General features: G+C 37.0%; 1 protein-coding gene and 1 long non-coding RNA gene across 2 annotated transcripts; both read left to right on the plus strand.

Moving 5' to 3' along the window:
• The first annotated feature begins 1,599 nt into the window (after positions 1 to 1,599).
• On the plus strand, positions 1,600 to 9,443 carry LOC139123791 (ethanolamine kinase 1-like). Its single transcript, XM_070689944.1, has 6 exons — positions 1,600 to 1,767; positions 6,132 to 6,391; positions 6,991 to 7,134; positions 7,586 to 7,728; positions 9,139 to 9,222; positions 9,436 to 9,443. The coding sequence occupies exons 1-6, from the start codon at positions 1,639 to 1,641 to the stop codon at positions 9,441 to 9,443; spliced, it is 768 nt and encodes a 255-aa protein (XP_070546045.1). The 5' UTR covers positions 1,600 to 1,638.
• A 1,847-nt stretch (positions 9,444 to 11,290) lies between these two features.
• LOC139123522 (uncharacterized) lies at positions 11,291 to 12,944 on the plus strand. Its single transcript, XR_011549707.1, has 2 exons — positions 11,291 to 11,341; positions 11,957 to 12,944. It is a non-coding gene; the product is annotated as an uncharacterized lncRNA (long non-coding RNA).
• The last annotated feature ends 2,929 nt before the right edge of the window (positions 12,945 to 15,873 follow it).

Here is a 15,873-nt window from a genome sequence, read left to right on the forward strand (position 1 = left end):
CGCTGCGAGAAATTTTAAGATTGTCCAATTCAGCCAATAATGGCCCAACCTTTGCAAGAGTCGGTTATCTAACGGAGTAGGAAGAACAAGTTCTCAAACCCTATTCGTGGATGCTGCAGAGTATTCTGGTGCCTCCGAGAGATCACCAGTAGACAATCTATGGTCACGTGATCGGAGAGATCATGCGCAGAGGCAGAGGGTGCCATGCATTCAACATTTTGTAATTTAAAAACAAAAGAATGAAGACAGAAAAATGTCAACGTGAATTGGTGCAATTTAGGAAGAACGACAAAGACTTAAGATGAAATACGTACCATCAGTTTTGTGGATAAAATTTCATATTTGAATCTACGTACTGCAACGGTGCACTCAAGATACAATTCTGGGTTTGGCGGGGTTTCTTTAGCGTTTTTATTGTCGTTTCTTTTTATTTCGTGTATCTGCATATTTATTTCAAATCTCGTACGTTTCACTAGAAAAGGCTCAATAAAATATACATTTATGTGACAAAATTGACGTTTCGATTTTCAAAAACAAAACTGGACGGTGAAATCTTCATGTACTCCACAGTCTTCAAAATGAGTGACACACGCAGTGGATCGATCTGCCAACAATTGCAGAGTAAAATTTGAAAGTCCGAATATCTGTCCCTGAGTGCATTCTACTGTTACAACTAGAGACATTACATGAAGGAGTGGCGAATAGGGACAGAAGTGTAACGAACTGAAAGTAGTCTATTGCCATTATACTTTGAAAGACAACTTATCCGTTTTCATGGCTTTCCATTCAAGTTAAGCGCATTCAAGTCGAACCATTTGATATTCTTTGGATTGGTTTGTTTTGTAACGGACAGTCTCAGCGGACATGTACGAAAAGAATCGGCCACTAGCTCGCAAAGAGAATTAAAAAAACACCGAAAATACTATACGTTCTATATTTGCATAACGTTTACAAGGCCACCTTTGCAACGACCAATCCCTGACTGCCGTCACATGTTTGTCACATGTTTGTAGGCTTCTTCTAGTCTTATTTGAGTCAGACACGGGCGTTATACGTGCTGCATTCATCGCCATAAGCTTTCCCACACAAGTAAAACATTACCGTTCACACTAATCCAAACTTCCCTACAAATATCCGAAGCGAAACAACATTTTTATTAACACAAACAATCGGATAAGAATGAAGGATCACATATTCGAAACAAATCAAACACAATCTTGACACAAAAACATTTGGATAGTTAGGTGGGGAGCCTCTTTCACATATTTTACAAAGTGACCCCAGGGAAGTGACTAGATGTTTCTCTCTATACATCCAGCTATTCTTTAAAACCTAGTCCTTTCCAATTTGTAGAGACTGTAAGTTGTCATCCTCATTGTTGTCTTACAATCATGCAAAATTATGCATCTTTTATTGGATTGTATAAAGGTGCATAATATTAATGAGCCATTAAACCCTTTTATACGAGTGCATAAAAGATGCATACAGGCACCACCACTGACATCCTGTTTACACACCTTTATGCACTGCATAAAGCACAGGAGGTGACCAACTTAATGCAAATTTATGCAATTGCATAAAAAAGTTAAATTTGGGATTTCATCTGTGATAGATTTGAGATTGGGTTAGTAGTTAATCATGGCACTGTCTGAAGCTGGAGTTAAACGCATTAATATTACTGTGGATGAAAACAATCCCGAACCAGGGGCGCTGGAGTTAATGAAGACACTCAGACCTGAATGGATGGCCAAGAATATACAATTCAAGGTGACTAAATTTTAATTTTGCTGCGTTTCCTGTTTCAAGTAGGCACGAAAAGCCCAACTTCAAATCGATATCGCGTGACGCGACTCTACTTCGGCAGAGGCATTATTAATTTACTAGATGTAACTACCGTGGACGAAAACGACAATTCTCCGCGCTGAGTTAAATTTATGTCCGCGCTGTGTTAAATTCATCTCCGCGCGGTGTAAAAAGCTCCGCGCTGTGTTAAATTTGTGTCCGCGCTTAGCTGCAATAATTGTAGCCTTGGTTGTTGGTGGGCATTGGGCTTCTGTCGTGCGGCTCGCACTTGCCTCTTGGTTGGGGCAAGGGCGCGAGCCGCACGACGAAGCATTGGTTGTTGGTGGGATTGGCCTTCTGTCTTGCGCTCGTTGGTTGGGGCAAGGCGCGAGCCGACACGACAGAAGCCCAATCCCCACCAACAACCAAGGCTAAAATTATTGCAGCTAGTCCGCGCTGTGTAGAAATCTCCGCGCTGTCTTATATTTGTCTCCGCAGTGTGTTAAATCTATCTCCGCACTGTGTAAACTTGCTGATTTAATTCAGTATTTTTGTCCACAATATTTTGTTTGCAATTGACACATCTAGAATTACAACCATTATATGAGTACATTGTATTGTTATTGTACACAATTATATTTTTATTCAGCATTGAGCTCCTTTGTACAGAATATGAATGAACTTCATATGTATACTTATTGTGTTCACAAGCTAATACAATAGAGCTACCTTTTGTAGCTCCATGCTAATACTGGCCATTCAAATTACGGTGGTCAGAGTCATCGCCACAGCATACTGACCCGAGTGATGACTCTGGGCTTGACACAAACGCGATTGATATTTAACTAGTCAACAGTAAACTGGACCCAGGTCAACTTGACCCCGTACGTTAGCCAACTGACCCCTAAAATATTTTGCCAAAGCCCCGGGCCCTGATCGATTTCACTCAAAACGTTTATTTTGGAGGTTACGATTTACTACTTGCAGTGACATTCTGGGACGTAATGAACGCAAATCAAAAACCGACCCCTGGGAACTCTTTGACTTTCATCGTAAAGGTGATCAAGATTAAATACATGTACATATCAAAAATTCGTGAGACCTCTCAAATTAATTGATTTGTGTATAAATAGGTGTGCCTTTTAGACAGCATTGGCAAAATAAGTATAACACACAGATCATCCTATAAATAATCATCAAATGTTACTTTTACAAAATAACAAAATATTTAACAAAGTTACGCCGTACAGCTTCTTGCTTGTCAGCGTACACTTTGTCAATACTGTTTCAAACAACTGAGGCAATTAAAGTTTAGTTCTGACACAGTCCCTCTATCCACGTGGTTCTGATGAACGTTGTGTAAACTATGAGCAATGCATCCACAAGCCACTATGGCCAAAAGGCACCCCTTTGGTACAGTAATAGCGTCCCAACTTTTTGCAACACATTAACAATCTTTTCCCGTTTTTTTAGCATGCCAAGTAGCTTTCAATCATCAGTGATAATAGAAACAACATCATTGAAAAAGTTAACTTGGTGTCTAGTGTCACCCTTAGATCACTATAACTACAGTCCCTACCTCCATGCTCAGAGGGACTATGCTATCACTATAATCTGTCTCCAAATTGAGTGCATCAAAGTTATAAGGCCTTTCAATAGGCAATCTTTTCAAAGAAAGGCTGAGTACTACAAACTTAGCATAATTAAGACGCATTTTCCATTTTTCACATCACGTGGACAAGTGATATCCTTCTGTAACATTGAACAGTCATTCACACTATCTATTATCTTAAGGGCATTCGTTGGCGCCAGATTGTCTCATCAGAAAATTTACCAACAAGATTATAATTTCATTGGAAAATAAAAGGCTATCACATCCCAATAATCCTCTTTCAGACCAGAACAATGGCAATCCCAGGGATCGCCAGACATGCCTTTAAACAGCTTCAGATCGTCTGCAAAGCCTAATGAGCCACACTTAAAATTGCCAAATTGGTCATTTAAATAATGAATGAAACACAGTGATCCTATTTGTGACACCTGGGTGGAACCCCTGACTTCCCTGAACAAGGGTCTGATCTACACCCTTTAACATTAACTACCTTCGATCTATCAGTTAGTTAGCTTACAAACCAGTCAAGGAGGGCGTCTTGTATTCCATACTTACTAAGTGTGTGAACTAAATATTTATGATATACTTTGTCAAATGCCTTAGAAAAATCTGTATATTTGACATCCAACTGTTTTGCCTCATTAACAGCAATACGAGCTTCATTAAGCAAGACAGATAGATCAAATTATCGCCCCGACGAAAAACCATGTTGTTGTTCAGATGAAACACTCTTTACATGGTTATATACTAGCCTTGGTATCATTTTCTCACACATTTTGAAATAAGAGGGACACTTGGCGATAATTTCTTACGTTTGTTTTGGTACCCTTTTTGTGTATAGGTACTAGGTACAAGCAAAGATTTATTCAGCTTTCGTGAAACCCCGCTCATGGATAGACCGATTATATATGAACGTTAATGGAATGGAAAAGTGAATCAGCACATTTTTAAACTATCGCTGGCAAATTATCGTCATCCATTGCTTTATGTTTATTCAGGACTTAAAGTTCTAACTTAACCTCTGACACAGAAAAATGAACCTAAGCTATGGATCATATATTGGGTTTCTAATTCAGGATTGGTATTAATGACATCATTTGTAAAAACAGATTCAAAAAAGGTATTGAAAATATCGGCCTCTGAGCTTGCTCGTCACAAGGCTTATAGTACAAGGTATACGCGACTTTGTCTCTTTCATACAGGCTGTAGCAAAAGAGAAAAATCGCTTGGGTTGTTCTCGAGATCTCCTGCAACAGAAACAACATAGTCATTGTATATTATAGTTCACAGTTGGATTCATAGTGTGACATTCGTTTGGCTCCGAGAGAGAAATTTACTCAAATAGCCACACCTCCACCTCTATTTCTCCGGGGTCTATCACGCCTGAACCATAGGAATTCATCAAGCAGTTCATGGTCTCGTATAAAAGGTATGAACGGGCTTCACTGTCATACACAGTGTCAGGACGGAGTTCTGAGAAAAATTACATGTAAAATCAAATTAAATTACTAAAACTATGGAAGCTCTTGTGTGACTGTAGCTTGACAACAGGTGACCCGTGGTCCGTACATATATCATAAGGAAGAAACAGAATGACCCTCAACACAAGTGGCTACTAATCAAAAATGATTCGAAGAGATAAACTTTTAATAGGAGGTACACTTGTTCGGGGTTTAAGGTGGAGTTGACCTGAGGTCTAGTTGACTAGGGTCCAGTCGGTTTTGGAGTCCAGTTATCTTAACGATCAATACGCCAAGGCTTTCCCTTAGCTTTATGTCAATTCCTCATTATTCTGCTTTCACAAAAAGAGTGAGGGGGCTGGAGGATTTCAGGGGGATTCGAAAATTTCGAAAAATAAAAAAATGTATGAATTTTGTATAAAAATAAACAAGTAGGCCTAATATCAGGGCATAAGCTGCAACTGTTGATATTGTTTCAATATCTGTATGAATATTTGTCAGATACAGTTTCTTGCTGTCTCCCTAAAGCATGCTGAAACACGCAATGTTCATGTTTGCACAGGTAGTGTTGAACATTTTCGAGCAGAACTTCCCATAACATATTTATATTTTCTTTGTGTGCATACATCCCTTATAAATATGCTGTATCATAATTGGGGGATTTGAAAAATTGATCATTTAGACGGAGGGACTCGAAAATTTTAGGGCATTTAGGGGACCTGAAAAAAAAGAGATTTCAATCGCGATTCCTCTAATCCTCCCTTCACCGTTATTTGTGAGCGTAGCCTTATCCTTGCCACGGTTTTCCTACATACCTGAACAGCAGAAGCCTTCATCGTTGGTGTAAACGACTTGACAATCGACGCCAACTTATGAAGGCAGCATAGATTAATTTTTGATAAGCAATGTTATTCACAAGGTAATACTGTCGATGTTTCTCTTTGTAATTGACTTAAGTTTAGCAACCATGCTGTAATAGTTACGTCATAGACCCAAAATATTTATTGTGCTGAGATTATTCAGGGAACAAAACGTGCTGGGATTATTTCAGGGAACAAGACAATGACAACCCCAATCAAGATGTCGATACCTTTATATCATGATATGTCAATAAACCTTGAAAAACAAAAAAATTATCAGGCCAGCCACGCTTGGCGTAATCGTCCAACATGTATGATACACATTCGCATGCAGGTATATTATCCTGGTGTGACTGTCAAATTTTGAATCAAGAACCATCATCTAATACGATATCAATTTTTTATTTTACATTTCAGGTGTTTACGGCTGGCACTACGAATAAATTGTTCGGTTGTTATTTGCCTGAAAACACACGTGACATGGTTTTAATTCGCGTTTACGGAAACAAATCAAAATTGATGGTGGACAGAGTAAAAGAAATAGAAACCTTTCAGGTCTTATTCAAAGCCAAGTGTGGTCCTGAACTTTACTGTTGTTTCAATAATGGACTTTGTTATCAGTTTATGCCTGGTGAGACAATAGATTCACACATGGTCAAGTCAGAGAAAGTATATCCGTGAGTATTCGAAAATCTTTTGCATCAGTGTTTTCAAATTGGTATCATTGGGTGGGTACTTTAACAATGCTCAATGTTTTGCTCTTTTCACTTTGCAAAGCAACCTATGATTACAAAATCAAACAATTTAAATAGATAGTGACAATAACTCAACAGTTTAACTATCACGACAATCAACATATCTCTAATCAACAGTATAAGTGTCACATGATTTTTAAGTGCATTTTTGAGATTTGAATTGGCATTCTCTGTCAAAGCAGAATCCCATACAGTTCTAGATTAGCTTTTATTTGAAAAAAGCTGTAGCAATTGAGACATTGCTTAGTTCAAAATGAACACTTGTTAGACACTCATGTGCTGATATTTGAAGAAATTGTACATTAGCAAATATATCAGAAGAGTAAATTTTATTGGATGAGCAAATGCATCATGTTAATTTGGTAAGCCTATTACGCTAGTTTTGCAATTGAGCGGTCTGAAGGTCACAATAGGCAAATCTTGGATGCAGAATGAAAGTCAACAGTGATTGAAGCCTTGTGACGAACAGACCAACGATGAATGCATGAAGGTATTTATATGAAGTCTTGGTGTATTTCCAGGTTAATTGCCAATAAAATGGCAAAACTGCACACACTTAAACCGGAAGATGGTAAGCAGATTTTAAATGCTGGATTATTCCCATCTATGAAAAAATACTATCAGATGATTCCAAGGGAGTTTGAAAATGAAGAGGTGAACAGAAGGTATAATCCATGACATGTACTATTCAAGGTATCCTTCGGTAATTCCATAGACTTCTATTTCGGAGAATTAGGAATGACAGATATTTCAACAGAAGATAAAAATATCAGCAGTCTGAGAGAGGAAGAGAAAAACTTGCAGAGAAGACCCAAGTGATAGGAGAGAATGATGAAACAGAACAGAAAGAGGCAAACAAGCGGACAAAATCTGATAGAGAAAATTTATAAACCCGCGAATGATAAATGATGATAAATCATAAATGATGAGTTATATCTTGGAATTTGCGACTTAACTTTATAGTTAGCGTTCCTCCTTAAACATATGTCGGTGAATATCCTTCATTCCTCTGTCGTCGATCCCAGTTTGTGTACTTTCGCGTGTTAATTTCTGTAAAAATCCCCCACAAGTGCATTTTTGCTATCCCCTGCCTGTATATCATCCCTTCACACACAGGTTTCAAGAAAATATTCCGAGCTATGACCAACTTGGAAAGGAGATTGAAGAGTTGGAGACAAAGTTGGTTCCATTGAATTCACCAATTGTGTTCTGTCATAATGATTTATCATCTGGAAATATAGTGTACGACGAACAAAGTGGTAAGTGAAATAATTATCGATTTGTATGAACCTATTCGAATGTCTAATATTAGTAATACATTTCGTTAGTCCATCCATCCATCCATCCATTCAGTCAGTCAGTCATTCTGTCCAGTCATTCTGTCATTCATCGATCCATCCATTCATTCATTCAAAAAGAGTACTGTTTATTCTTGAGGTACGAAGATGCTATATAATTTTTCAGCCAGTATTCCCATGTCCTCAAATGTCTATGGTGTGGTTTAAAACAATAAAGTGGTCGACAGTTAAAGGGGAAGTTCACCAAGTTCACGGGTATGGCCCCGCATTGTCCATTCACAGCAACACAGTAGTAAACAGCAACACAGAATCTGACAGTGTACAGTTTATTATAAGTGATTTATCGTTTATGCAAGGATCCTCAGTATAAACAAAAGTTATGTAAATACGCACAGTCTTGTTTGCGCGTGGGCGAGTGGACAATGCAATACCCATGGGAAGATGTCCCTTCCATATCAGGTGATGCAAGTTCCAAGCCTGGAGCTATTTCCCATGATTCAAATTACATGGGCAATAAATATCCTGTACTATTTTTATCGGTTTTTGTAAAAAATCGCGCGAGTTATAAATGGCGAAAATAGGTTTTCCGGGGTAAGCGACCACAAAACTAGCACATAATGTAAAAATCATCCTTGGTGAACTTCCCCTTTAAAAAAGTTACTCAGTCAACAGTTAAGAAATAACAGATTAGCAAGCCATTTGTGAAACGCCCTAAACCATTCTTCGAACTTTCCTAAATGAAACTTTCATCCATTCTCTTACCAAATCAAGAATAAAAATCAGGGGTCACCTAGCTAAGTTTTTCTCAAGAGAAACAAATTACCTAACATTAAGCGCTCTTTGAAAGTCAAAATAGCCGCTATCTCTTTGTAAACTATATATGAAAAAATAAAATTTGAAAAACTATGACAAGATTTTTCTTACTCTGGGAGCTTTGAAATGAGTCCCAACAAGCAGTAGACCAGGAAAGAATCATAAATATTTGAGAGTTTTAATAGCTGTCCCCAAGGTGCATTTCTCATCTAATCTAGTGTCTGCCGTACTTCCATGTTTGTTTGTATGATAATCAAGAGCTCGGCCCGTAGAAATCACCTTTGGCATCGTATTTTTGCTTTTCTAATTAATAGACACGTTTGACGTGACATTATTCAGATGAATATCACAAATTTAAAATCATAAAAAGATTTCAACCACTCCAAAATTCAAAATTATCAAAACAAGAGAAAATAAGAAATCTAATTAGTAGGAGACTAAAAGATACCATTGAATTATATAAAGCACTTAAAACTACGAAAGGAAACATCTTACGAAAGTTACGCTGAATACCAGCAAATCACACAATTGTACTTACTAAAAATATTTCTATTGCAGAAGATATTGGGTTCATCGATTTTGAATTAGCGCTTTTCAACTACCAAGGTTATGACATTGCTAGCCATTTCTGTGAGTTTATTGGTAAGATTAAAATTGGTTTTTATTTACCTTCATTCATTCAGTATTCCTTGATAATGCAAAGACGTTCTTAGATTTACGTTCCATTCCTTGACCACATATCATGAACACCTTTAAACCCTCCTTTTTAACAATTATCAGCCTGTTCTTACAGGAGGCAAAATTTTTAAGAGATTTTTCTTGCAGTATATTTCATTTGTCGATGTAATCCTACAGTCGCATAGCTATTCACCGACGAATTTTGTGTTTATCAAACTTCACACAACATCAAGCAAATTTGCTCTGATGTTATGATATGGTGCGTGAGCTATACTTGCTCTACCCCATATTTCAATATGTCATTTCAATCTTATATTATTATATGACAGAAACGCTTACATTTACCAATAGAGATTCATTCTCGTTGGTAAAAATGTACACACCGAAAACATTATGGTCCGTGGTACATATAGCATTGGCTTTAATATCATTTGGCTGTTTCTTTCCAGGAGTTCACGTGATGGACTTCGACAAGTACCCACAGAAGGAATTTCAACTCAAATGGTTGAAAACGTACCTTAGCGATTGGTATACACTGTCTGGAGTCAACAAAGATGTCACCGACGAGGACGTGGAAAAGCTATACGTCGTTGTCAATAAATTTGCCTTGGTAGGTGGGCAGTGCTTCAGTACAATATTTCGGTGGCAATTTTGCACTTCTTTTCATAATTTATGTAAGCTTATAGACGCGTAGTCTTCTTGTATATCAATAGTGTGATACTTAAGTACCAGCAATGCCAATGTCACGTCATGATGAGACTAGTGCCAGATATCGGTAACCTTTGGTCTTTCAGATCAAATTTCATTCCAAAACAATGCATCTGGATATTGAAAAGTTAAAGGCACTGTTCGCAATCCCTGGGATCGCCTTTGTTCTTGTCTGTAAGAGGATTATGGAGGTGTGATAACCTTTTGTTTCCATTGAAAGTGTAATCTGCTTGGTAAATTTCTGATGAGACAATCTGGTGCCAACACAGGCCTTTAAACTGGCCATAACCCCTCTGTCCTTTAGATCACACCACGGAACAAGTTCATATGCAAGCTTACTTCATTGCTGACTGATGTTAGACGGGGGTTAAACGTTTTTTTTTTCGATAGTTGACGGGCCCTATATACATACAAACTTACATACATACATACATACATACATACATACATACATACATACATACATACATACATACATACATACATACATACATACATACATACATACATACATACATACATACATACATACATACATACATACATACATACATACATACATACATACATACATACATACATACATACATACATACATACATACATACATACATACATACATACATACATACATACATACATACATACATACATACATACATACATACATACAAACATACAAACATACATACATACGTACGTACGTAAGTACATACATACATACATACATACATGCAAACTTAAGGAAGGTATTTCTGGTTTCTTGTTAATATTGCTTAGAAAATATGGGTACTAAAAACACACAGTCACTAAATAAACAGCAACAATACTATACATATACGGTCTAGCGCTCCAGTTTAAAAGTGTTCCAGAATGATTGTGTAAGGGTTGCTGGTAAATATTGTCGTATCATACGGTTACTTGGAAAGAACAAGGTCTTTATATCACTATCTTAATATCAAGCATTACTACAGTTTACTGCAGTGAGTAAAGATTGATATTTGCGTATTTATGGACAACATTGTGGACTGTTTACTTTGTTAAACTGACCATATGTTCAAATTGAATTTGTTTGACCAATACTTGATCTCCACAGGCATTTGGGCTTCATTGGGCTTTCAGCAGGGTTGTACCTATAATTTAATTTTGTTTTACAGAGGTTGCGATCGTTGTCTTATTTCAACATTGATAACGTCGTGAAAACAATATCACAGATAATATATGTCATTTACCATTTGTGTGACGTATTTCATTTATTTTACACATTTCATTTATTCTGATTTTCTTTGGTTTTATTTCTTAGGCTGCTCATTTTATTGCGTACTTTGGGGTTTGAACAAAAAGTGCATTCCACCATTGACTTTGATTATCTCGGGTAAGTTACTGTAATGTGTGCCACTACTTGCCACTACTTGAAAATGTTGATATACACAAAAGCAACATGTTTACTCTGTTTTCTTGTCAGTTTATAAGTTAAATGTGCGCCACTTCACAAATAGGAATTATTTCCTTTTTTTAACAACTTTTTGAATGTCACATAATCTTACCTTCGATTCATCATATACTGTTGTAAAGTGGATTGTGAAATTATTTCACAGATTAATTGCTAGGCTTTCAAATTCCGTTGTGGAATACAGAAAGCAGTTGATTTAAAATATAAGTTGCTAGAGGGAGGGTGAGTTATCTGAACATGAATTTGTCGTTTGAGTATTGCCAATGATAGGAATCAGGTCGAATATGATTGAAGTATCGTCAGGAAACGTCACATTTTCATTTACATTTGATAAGTCTTCGCCGATCAATTATGAAACTGCGGGATCTTTTAAATATTATATGTCGCTTCCTAAATTTTTATTCTAGCCGGTATGTTAAAGTCAACAAGAGGATCTATAATAGCAAGCTGTATACTTTCACTGTACAATCTTAAGTTCGTAAGTTCTTTAAATGTGATACATCTTCAAGATTCTTATAATTTCTTTTATCTTTATAGGTTTTCAATCCAAAGATTCGGGGAATACTTCGCAGGAAGCAGGAGTTTTTAGCTTTGCAGATGCCAAGTGACTAAAACCTAAAACAAATCGCAGCCCTCGATTCGGCCAACCTTGGTGAAAATGAGAAAGAAACACAGATCTGTAATAATTATCAATGTTAAAGGGCAATATTGCACTAGTATCAATGAAAAATGAAGTTTTTAAAGGAAACGAGACAAACCTCCCATACATTCCAGACCACTATGATTGACAATACGAAAGGTATAAGTGCAAATGAAAGGCGTATCCGTACATCTGTACATCTTTTCGCATGACGAGCGATCATAAGTTTGATTTGAAAGAAGCGTAACTTTATGCAAATCAGCAGATTTCCTGGCTTTACCTTTTTCTCCTGTTTTCAACATTTCAATAAATTTTAACCCCACTTTGGCTGGGCACAATTTTATAATAGTACTACGTTATGTTATTTAAATGCTATTGTTACGACAGAAAAAAGGCGACGAAGTCTGCAATTTTCTGTGAAATAAATTTATTAAAATTAATAACTAAGTCTATGGGATTAAGTAAAAATTACAAAACAGTACAGAGATTGCAGTAGTTAGCTTAGCTGACGACACAAAACTCCTGAAATACAGTCCCCAAGGAGTTGAGTCCAGACAGACTCTGATGAGTAAGGAGTGAATGCTTCTCTGGCTGCAGGCTTGATGAGGTCTGAACCGTGCAGTGTTCACAGAGAAAAATCTAGCGTGAAGGGCTTGAAAAGAATATGACGTGAAATCCGAAAAAAGTCTGGTGAAAATCTTTGCAAAGAAGAAATTTACAGACTTTCCATTGATATGCTAATAACGGTTCTAAAAGTATCTTCACTTGTAGTAAACCTGACCTTCTGAGAACGTTCTAGACTATGGTCATTGGAGAGAATGACCTACATGACACACTGTAACAAAACGACAATTTTGTTTGGCATTAAAGGTCTTACATTTTGAATTCGAGTAATTTCAATTTTGTTCATGTTCTTCCAACCCCTACTGTTTTAGAATGAGATAGATAATACAAAAATAAACAGAATTTTCGGTTTTTCTACAAATAGTCGTTTCATATGAGGTATTAAATTTCATGTAGTATCAAGGTTTGGATCAAAATCAATTTTATCATTAATTCCAAAGTTGACGTTTTCTACCCCAAATATGTACCCCATCAAGTAAACTCTCGCTACCTTTACTAAGAAATTTGCATGCCACCTTTGATAAGAAACATTTGTTCGAAAACAGTGCCTTAGGGGCCGTCGATAATAAAAGCTGACGCACGACAAACATAATTCTTTCGTTTAGGGGGGAGGGGTAAAAGCTCATTTCGTTTCGTGTGCGTCAAAATCGCATAAGGATTTTCTATTGTTTTCGAAGTGCAACTTTGCAGCGAGAACGCAGAACTACCTTCCCGTTCATCGAGAACAGAATGACCATACAATACGGAGACAGAAAAGACAACGAAAAGACATGAAGGTGAAATAAAAATTTATATGGTTTTTCAATGTGAAACATGTACGTGAAACATTTTCATACGTGCGAAATACACGTGCCCTTCCGGTATTTAAGTTCATGGGCGTGCGGATCGGAGAGGTGCGTGTGGGTTTGTCAGACACGGCATCATAATACGAAATTGATTTCACATAAGAACTTTCATTTTGAGGGGGGAGGGAGGGGGTTTCTAGTAAAACGAAGGAATTACGTTTCTTGTGCGTCAGCTTCTATTATCGACGGCCCCTTATATAACTGCAACGCCACCTTAAGGACAAAGCTGTACACTTCTGTAGAGAAAATTAAAGTTTCTTTTTTCGTACTTTTTTCGGGATACATAACATCGGATATAATTGTTATTGGGTGAGCTTTTATGTCAAGATTTTGTTACCTGGGCGCAGGTAAGCCAACATTTCTGTGTTAGACAGGGGGTTACCCATATTCATCATGGGTGGCTGGGGTGACTCAAAATTTCGGAGTTTCTAGTGTATTTCCTCCGATCCCCAGGCCGTAAATTATGACGGCTCCCTAAACAGCTGTGTACGCCTGAGTCAGAATGACCTGGACCAGTATACACGGCTGATATCTCAGCGAAAATTTAAAACAAGATGAACGGCAAAGTGAAAAACCAAGGCCTAGTTGGGCCTAGTCGGGCCCTTTAGGCTGGCGATCTAAAATTTAAAGTAAGTCCGTATGACTCGCTTATCGAGAAGTGAAAATATGAATGATCGTTAGGCTGGTACATGATCGTCTTTATTTCATCTCTGATATTTGTAAATTGTGGATCGATTCCCTGTACCTTTGATTTTGTCTTTCTCTACCAACACAAGAAACATATTTTTGTAATGCTCTAAGAAAATTTTTCCTACACGTGAAATAAGAATTATATGGACTGATTTAGTCCGAAATAAAGTGAAATAAATAAATAAATGCAGACACGTTGTTTCACCGGCAACAAAGTTAGACAGCACTCCCAAAAATCAGTCAGACAAATGATTTATACGAGAGAAGGGAGTACTACTAGGAAGAATGAAAGATTATCAAAACTTTATTATGTTTCTGACATTAGGTTGGCACGCGGAGAGTAATTCTTTAGCGTTGTACAGCGAACACGTTGGAAATTCCCGCAGAGACCATAGGCGGTCCAGACACTACTATAAATAAGCTTGTTATTGAGTTTTTTCAGTTTTCTCTATTAGTTCCTCTCCTTTTGTTGATGCTGAGACTGATCGGAGTAAATAAATCACAGAGCGACTGTGATAAAATAAATGACTATTAAATAACCTCACCTAGCCTCTTGACTCTTTATTTATTTTACACCCCATTACAAGGACGTTTATCTCTCATATACACATCTTGAAGAAATCTAATAACATTTCAGTAAAGATGTAAGACAAGTCGTGGCAGAGGTCACAGATGACAAGTCTTTCCCCAGATGGAGCGCAAATGACTACAAATAGAACATGCACCACACATAAGTCGCGAAGCGAAATTAGTCAAATTAGCTGTCAAATTGAACAATTTACGAGACTTGAAAGAAATCGCTCCTGAAGGATGGACCCCTGAACGAATACAGGACTATTTTCTACGGGCAACCAAAGTCATCGAGGGACTCAGGGGTGTTAAAAAAGTGATGGAAGAAGCATTGGACGAAAGTTTAACTGAAAAAGGTGTACTGGCAGAATCACAGCTATAGCAATCTAATACATTGTATTTAATCTTTTCAGAATTTGTATCATCTAACATTCCGAATGGCAAAGTTGCCCCTTGACTAGTAAAATAGGGAAAGGTGACAATGTGTATTTTGCAGATTGTTGTAAAATATTGTAAAGTTTTATTTGTTTGCCTACTAAGTGCTTCAGCTTTACAAGCTAACATTGAATCTTAATGTTTGATCAGCAATAAAATACATCGTTGTGAGACGTGTGGCAGGAAATAGAAGGCCATATTCGTATAAACTCCACTACAATTTTAATTTGTGCCATTTTTCAGTATTTTCGTTTCTGTAACAACTTTACTCTTAGGGTCTACTTCTGAAAAGTTGTTGAATATCGTGGATTTTGATATGTCAAGAAGGCAACCTTTGTATAATGTGCTTACAATTGTTCCTGACAACCTGAGAATGTGATCTGCATATTTTTATAAAGTATTTATAAATACATGATGACTTAATCGATATACCAGATGCAAAAATATGTAAAATGTTTTTCAGTTACTCAACAATAGTGTGAGCAAAATAAACTGAAGTGTACAGGTAACTAAAGGTCGTCTTTGTTACGTCCGAGACATACATACATACATACATGTATTGCATGCATGCATGCATATCTACATACATACATATATACATACAGTGCATGCCGACCTATCTACATACATACATACATACATACATACAT

The sequence above is a fragment of the Ptychodera flava genome, assembly GCF_041260155.1.
Source record: "Ptychodera flava strain L36383 chromosome 23 unlocalized genomic scaffold, AS_Pfla_20210202 Scaffold_23__1_contigs__length_28996876_pilon, whole genome shotgun sequence".
In the NCBI taxonomy this organism is placed as follows: Eukaryota; Metazoa; Hemichordata; class Enteropneusta; family Ptychoderidae; genus Ptychodera; species Ptychodera flava.

What these genes read in the sequence shown, in the direction of transcription:
- LOC139123791 (XM_070689944.1), top strand. Translation starts at nt 1,639, where the DNA reads ATGGCACTGTCTGAAGCTGGAGTTAAACGCATTAATATTACTGTGGAT. An exon ending in AATGAAGAGGTGAACAGAAG is followed by an intron (nt 7,135 to 7,585) that starts GTATAATCCATG and finishes CTTCACACACAG; the next exon opens with GTTTCAAGAAAATATTCCGA. An exon ending in AGTGTACGACGAACAAAGTG is followed by an intron (nt 7,729 to 9,138) that starts GTAAGTGAAATA and finishes TTTCTATTGCAG; the next exon opens with AAGATATTGGGTTCATCGAT.